This window comes from Babylonia areolata, chromosome 24 (genome assembly GCF_041734735.1).
Source record: "Babylonia areolata isolate BAREFJ2019XMU chromosome 24, ASM4173473v1, whole genome shotgun sequence".
In the NCBI taxonomy this organism is placed as follows: Eukaryota; Metazoa; Mollusca; class Gastropoda; order Neogastropoda; family Buccinidae; genus Babylonia; species Babylonia areolata.
The window spans coordinates 16341527-16349026 of NC_134899.1; the positions used below are offsets into that span (position 1 = coordinate 16341527).

The 7500-nt window shown below is 42.7% G+C and overlaps 1 protein-coding gene across 1 annotated transcript in view; it reads left to right on the top strand.

Annotated features, from left to right (window-relative positions):
• Positions 1 to 7500, top strand: part of LOC143299065 (cyclic nucleotide-gated channel alpha-3-like) — a 121691-nt gene that overhangs the window by 107442 nt on the left and 6749 nt on the right. The window contains exons 4-5 of the mRNA XM_076612164.1: positions 3016 to 3227; positions 6702 to 7500. The exon at positions 6702 to 7500 is cut by the window's right edge and continues 370 nt beyond it. Coding sequence (XP_076468279.1) covers positions 3016 to 3227; positions 6702 to 7500 — 1011 coding nt within the window. The remainder of the gene's footprint in view (positions 1 to 3015; positions 3228 to 6701) is intronic.

Sequence of the window (7500 nt, forward strand, 5' to 3'; positions counted from 1 at the left end):
TGCAGATCGCTTCGTTTGAAGGAATCGCATAGGCAGACATGTAATCCAAATCTACAGGTTTTCATAGTATAGGAGGAAAGGTTCATGATCAGTTAAAGATCTGCCGACAGTTTATGTTCCCTGAAAGTCAAGAAATGGAGTGGAATGGTAGGATTGGAGGGGATGGGAGTGGGAGTGTGGAGGAGACGAGATGGGGGGGGGGGGGGAGGGGACTCAAATGCCTGCCACACAACGCCAAGGCCTGTGCTCCTGTCTAGACTGAGGGTGACTTGACCAGAAAGGTCGGCTTGCATTGTTAGTGGAGAAATGTCTTTCCTCTCTGTCGTATCTATAGCTGCTTCACCGTGAAAGACTGAGGTAGAAACACTGAAAAAACCCTGAAAGGAACGGGAAGGGAGAAGGATATAAACAGATGAAAATAAGAATGAAGGAAGGAAAAAGAGATATAGAAAAAATAGAGAGAGAGGATGGAGGATAAAGAGATTCGTGTTTTTCTCTCCATCTTTCTCTTTTTCTGCATGATCTTAACTACAATTCACCAACCATTCGCATACTGCACCAAGCAAACAATCTGTAAAGGATAATGTAAATTCCTATTCTTCCTCTTCTGCCTTTCCATCCTCTTCCTCCTGTCCTTCTCCTGCCCCTAATCATCTTCATGCTCCTCCTCCTCCTCCTCCTCCTGCTTCTTCTTCTTCTTCTTCTTCTTCTTCTGCTTCTACTTCCTCCTCCTTCTCATTCTTCTTCTTCTTCTTTTACCTTTCTCTTGCTTCTGCTCTTTGTAAGTTTGCGATTCCTGATCATTCCTTTTGAAGCAGTCGCAAGCACAGATATGTTATCAAAAAGACTGGCAGACGGCCAAAGTATAGGAGGCAGGGTTTAGATAAAATGACCTTTCCCCGAAGGTTTATTATGGTCATTTTATGGTGGCCCAGAGACATCCGGAAACGGAATGGAATAGGTGGGACCAAATGGGGGTTGGAGTAGAAGGGGGTGAGGGGGCGGGGGGGGGGGGGGGTGGAGCACAGATACCTATCACACAACACCGAGGGATGTACTCCTGTCTGGCCTGAAGGTGAATCGGCCAGCTAACGTTGGCTGTGCATTGTGATGTTCTTGTGACCATTGATGGAGAAAAGATGCTGTCTGTCCTAATCGTATCTGTTTCACGGCACTCACGTAGGGGCTGTTAAAACAGAAAAAGTGGAACAGATGGGAAATAGGGATAGAAAGAAGAATGAAAGAAGGCCACACACAGAGAGTGAAAGGGCGAGAGAGAGAGAGAGAGAGACAGACAGACAGACAGACAAACAGACACAGAGAGAAATAGGGAGGGAAGGAGGGAGGATTCACTTTTTTTTATATCTTTACTATTTTTGTCTTTTTTACTTTTTGTTTGTTCCTTTTTTTGTTTGTTTGCAAACTACAACCAACCAACCAATACACCAAAAAAGCAAACTGTAAACGATCCCTCTTCCTTCCTCTTCCTCCATCTTCTGCCATATTCATGTTCATCCTCCTCGCCCTCCTTCTTTTCTTTGTGTTCTTCTCCATCTTCGTCTAACCAACGCTCTCTTCTTCTGCTCTTTAAAAAAAAAAGTTTACAGCAGGAAAAACCTTTGAATCAGGCGATAAAGAGGATATGTGACATCGCGCACCGGGGCAGACACCGAACAGAATACTAACTTATCCCATCCCCAGATGATATGTGATCAGATTTATGGTATGGTGGCATCGAGTGCGCCTTGAAAGGAAGTGGGGGGGGGGGGGTGAAGGGTAGGGAAGGAATGGGGTGGGGTGGTGGGGACTGGTGGGGATGGGTGGTGGTGGGGGCGGGGGGGGGGAGTTGAGGGGGGGAGGGCACTTACAACCATCACCCAACGCTAATGGTGCTGTACTCTTGTGAGGTCATTTCTAGACAGCTAGGGTCAGCTGTGGTATTCTTGTGTTTGACGAGAGAGAGAGAGAGAGAGAGAGAGAGAGAGAGAGAGAGAGAGAGAGAGAGAGAGAGAGAACAAGAACAAGAACAAGAACAAGAACAAAACTTTAATCTCCAGGCCTCCGGCCCCTAGAAAGAGGTCAAAAGTACACAATATGGTGATCACTCAACCACAACAAAATGTAAAATACGTACTAACTTAACCTGTAGAACAAAAGGAGAGAGAGAGAGAGAGAGAGAGAGAGAGAGAGAGAGAGAGAGAGAGAGAGAGAGAGAGAAGGAGCATCTCTTGTCTGTTCCACAACTATGGAGAAAAAAAAAATCCCAACAAATCAAAAAGTAAAGCAAAGAAGAAACGAAAGACTGACATGGTAAAAGGTTTTAAAAGAAAGAGCAAGGAAGTAATAAAGTAAGAATGAAAGGAATAGAATGAAAAAAAAAAAAAAAAAGAATAGTGCGTCATAGAAAGATCATGGACAGAGCAACAAAATGAAAGATCACATCAAAGAACGTATTTTTTATTTATTCATTTTTTTAACGTCAGTTTTTACTCTGTATAGCGCAATTGGACATGGTGTACATGAAAAAGGAGCCTATATGAGCAGTAGAAGCAGTAGGAGCGACAGTAGTTCATCACAATCATCATCATCATCATCATCATCATTTTTCTTCTTCTTTGCTATATTATTATTATTATTATTATTATTATTGCTGTTGTTGTTGTTGTTGTTGTTGTTGTCGTCATCATCATCATCATCATCATCGTTATTATTATTATTATTATTATTATTATTATTATTATTATTATTATTATTATTATTGTTGTTGTTGTTGTTGTTGTTGTTGTTGTTGTTATTATTAAATGCATGTTTTGAACGTCAGTTTTACAGCGCAGTTGAACATGTTTTACTTTAAAAAAAAGGCGTCTGTATAAACTATCATTATCATTATGATTGTGATGATTATGATGATGATGATCATTATGATCATTATTGTTATCATCATCATCATCATCATCATCATCATTACTATCATCATTTGGTGTTGGCACTTTTGTTTTCTGTCCTGCTACACAGGTACTGGACGCATTTCTACGTGGACCCCTCGGGCAATTTCCACTACCGTTGGCTTGCAGTGATGTCGTTGGCCATCCTCTACAACGTCGTGTTCATCGTCGTCAGAGCGGTCTTCACCGAGCTTCAGACGTCCTACGTCATACTGTGGTTGACGCTCGATTACGTCTGTGACTTTCTCTACTTGCTCGACATGTGCTTTCAGTTTCGATTAGGTGGGTGGGTGGCAGAGTGGGGGAAATCGGAGGGGTTTGTGTGTGTGTGTGTGTGTGTGTGTGTGTGTGTGTGTGTGTGTGTGTGTGTGTGTGTGTGTGTGTGTGTGTGTGTGTGTTTCTGTCTTTCTTTCTTTCTTTCTTTTTCCCTTTTTGTCTTTATTTCTGTCTGTCTGTCTTGTTTTCTACCTAGTTTATTTTTTCTCTATGGTCATTTTCCACAAATCTGTCTTAGCTTTCTTTCTTTGTTTGTTTCTTTATTTCCTAGTTTTCTTTACTCTCTCTCTCTCTCTCTCTCTCTCTCTCTCTCTCTCTCTCTCTCTCTCTCTCTCTCTCTCTCTCTCTCTCTCTCTCTGGTCATTTTCCACAGATCCGTCTTTTTTTTTTAGCCTTGATAAATTATAATGAATTTGTATGTCTTTTACAGTTCATTCAGACAACCAAACATTTTTTTTTTCTTTAAAGAAGAATGAAAGAAGAAGAAAGAAAGAAAAAAAAACCTACACAAACAACTATACGTTTAAGAATACAAAGCAAAATTCGACGGTGTCGCTTTCTGTTTATTCTTTCTCCCATGTCGTGATAGAGAAATCTACAGAATAATGCTATTCGCAGAGAAAAGCCATGCAAGGGAATGGGGTCCAGTGAAATAGAGTGCAATATACACTGGGCAGGTTTCGGAAATTATTCTCTTTTTTTTCTTCTTCTTTTTTTTTCTTTCTTTTTTAGTTTTTTTTGTTTTTGTTACTCTTTCAAACTCCAACTTTAGAGCGGATGCTGAAAAAGGGATGTTCTCAAATAGTTAGTACTGTGTGTGTGTGTGTGTGTGTGTGTGTGTGTGTGTGTGTGTGTGCGCGTGTATGTGTGTGCGCGTGTATGTATGTGTGTGTGTGTGTGTGTGTGTGGGGGGGTGGGGGTGGGGGGGTGGGGGGGGGTGTGTGCGTGTGTGTGTGCGTGTGTGTGTTTGCGGGTGCGTGTATGTGTGTGTGTGTGTGTGTGTGTGTCTGTGTGTGTGCGTGTATGTGTGTGTATGTGTGTGTGTGTGTGTGTGTGTGTGTGTGTGTGTGTGTGTGTGTGTGTGTGTGTGTGTTATTGCTTTCTCTATACCAGCGATCTTTTTTTTTTTAAATGAGATGTTACATGTTGTCTCTGCAGGAGTCTAAGAATAGTGTTGCAAAAAGTGAACACAAAAAAATGTTTTCGGGGAGGGAGGTTCTTTTCCTTTTTTTTTTTAGACATTGTCATTAGGATTCTGGGGGAATCAATCGACATTGAATATTGATGAGTTCCTCATACTCTGTCAGATCTGATTAAGACGAGGTCCTGAACCATCTGTTTTATTGCATTTGCTTAGTGGGTGTTCAGATGGAAAAGCGACTTTTTATTTCATCACATTTCTTCTTCTTCTTCTTCTTCTTCTTCTTCTTCTTCTTCTTCTTCTTCTTCTTCTTCTTCTTCTTCTTCTTCTTCTTCTTCTTCTTCTTCTTCTTCTTTATTTATTTATTTGTTTATCTATTTATTTATTTATTTATTTATTTATTTATTTATTTATTTTGTTGTTGTTGTTTTATTTATTTATTTTGTTTTGTTTTGTTTTGTTTTTCCTTCTTTTGATTTTTGTGTGCCTTATTTTTTTGTTCGTATTTTCTTTCCTTCTCTGTCTACTTCTCTTTCTGTCTCTATGTCTCAGTCCATATGTCTCTTTCTGTCTGTCTCTGTCTCTTTCTCTCTCTCTCAATTCAGTTTAATCCAGTAAACATTATTCAAACATAGTCATTATATAGATTTTTTTGTAAAAAAAAAATATAAAAAAAAAAAATAATAATAATAATAATAATAATAATAATAATAATAATAATAATAATAATAATAATAATAAATTAAAAGAAAAAAAAGATTAACTCGTACGTTCTTCTTTTGTCACATTTATCATCGTGTAAAAAGAAAGTAATTCATGTAAGAGTTAAAACACGGTACCAACAGCTCAAAAGTAAACATCCCAAGTTAAATTTGCAGCTAACATATAAGCATGCAATACAGAAAAAAAAGAAAAGAAAAGAAACCCACGGTTATAATATGCAGCACCTCTGTGGTTATTCACACATGCTCAGGTGTGCATGCACACACACACACACACACACACACACACACACACACACACACACACACACACACACACACACACACACACACACACACACACACACACACACACACGCACGCACGCACGCATTTGCAGAGAGGTGACTATCCCGCCTTCATTACACCCCTACATACCCCCTTTATGTCAGGTCAGGTCATTAGATCTGCTACTGGTAACCTGTAATCCAGTACAACCTGTTCAGGGTCGGGTTGCCGACGACTAAACCGGCACTTCCACCGCTCCCTTCTGGGACTGGTGAGGCGGGTGGCTAGACACCCCCTATCCCTCACTTCCCTATTTTCAAATGTATTCATCTTGGCAAACGAGATACCTCCAGAGTTGATTACAGGACTGCAACACGGTCGTGCCCCTTTCTTCCATTCTCCCCCTTTCTTTCCTTTTTAGTATATTCTAGTGTCTTCTTCTTCTTCTTCTTCTTCTTCTTCTTCTTCTTCTTCTTCTTCTTCTTCTTCTTCTTCTTCTTCTTCTTCTTCTTCTTCTTCTTCTTCTTCTACATCACTATTGTCAATGAAAGAAGATGCACCAGCTTGGAAATGAGCAACAGCAGCGGAAGAAGAAGAAAAATAGTAGTAGTGGTAGTAGTAATAGCAACAGCAGCAGCAGCAGCAGCAGTGGTAGTAGTCTCATCATCACTATTATCATCAACAACATTATCAATGTGTTTTTATTAGCATTTGTATTTTGTATTTGTATTTGTATTTCTTTTTATCACAACAGATTTCTCTGTGTGAAATTCGGACTGCTCTCCCCGGGAAGAGCGCGTCGCTACACTACAGCGCCACCCATTTTTTTGTATTTTTTCCTGCGTGCAGTTATTTTATTTATTTTTTTTTTTCCTATCCAAGTGGATTTTTCTGCAGAATTTTGCCAGGAACAACCCTTTTGTTGCCGTGGGTTCTTTTACGTGCGCTAAGTGCATGCTGCACACGGGACCTCGGTTTATCGTCTCATCCGAATGACTAGCGTCCAGATCACCACTCGAAGTCTAGTGGAGGGGGAAGAAATATCGGCGGCTGAGCCGCGATTCGAACCACCGCGCTCAGATTCTCTCGCTTCCTAGGCGGACGCGTTACCTCTAGGCCACCACTCCATTATAAGCACCATTACCATCACCATCACATGACATCACGTCACTATCACCATCATCGTCAAGACTCCTCAGCACATGCTGTCAAATGAATACCCCCCTCTCTGCCAGGGTTAGCATTATAAGCACCATTGCCATCACCATCACATGACATCACGTCACTATCACCATCATCGTCAAGACTCCTCAGCACATGCTGTCAAATGAATACCCCCCTCTCTGCCAGGGTACCTGGAACAAGGGATGCTGGTCATGGACCCGGTCAAGCTGCGGAGGAACTACACCAAGAGCCGCTGCTTCTACGTGGACCTGTTCAGCATCCTGCCCACAGACCTGCTCTACTTCGTCATCGGCCTCCACAGCCCCTACGTCCGCTTCAACCGTCTCTTCCGCGTGCGTCGCCTGCTGGACTTCTCCAACCGCACCGAGACCCGGACCAGCTTCACGGGGCTGTGGAGAATCTTCACCCTGGTGCTCTACATTCTCATCATCATCCACTGGAACGCCTGCATCTACTACGCCATCAGCGGCGCCATTGGGTTTGGTACGGACAACTGGGTGTACCCTAACGTGACCCTGCCCAAGAACCAGCCCCTCACCCGTAAGTATATCTACAGCTTCTACTGGTCCACCCTCACGCTGACGACCATCGGAGAGACCCCGACCCCTGAGCAGGATGTGGAGTACCTCTTCGTCGTCGTCGATTTCCTCATCGGTGTGCTCATCTTCGCCACCATCGTGGGCAACGTGGGCAGCATGATCACTAACATGAACGCCGCGCGCTCCGAGTTCCAGCAGAAGATGGACGGCGTGAAGCAGTACATGGAGTTCCGGAAAGTGTCCAAGGAGCTGGAGGACAAGGTTATCAAGTGGTTCGACTACCTGTGGACCAACAAGCAGTCGCTGAACGAGGAGGAGGTGCTCTCCGCCCTGCCGGACAAGCTGAAGGCGGAGATGGCCATCCAGGTGCACCTGGACACGCTGAAAAGGGTCACCATCTTCCAGGACTGCGAGCCGGGGCTCCT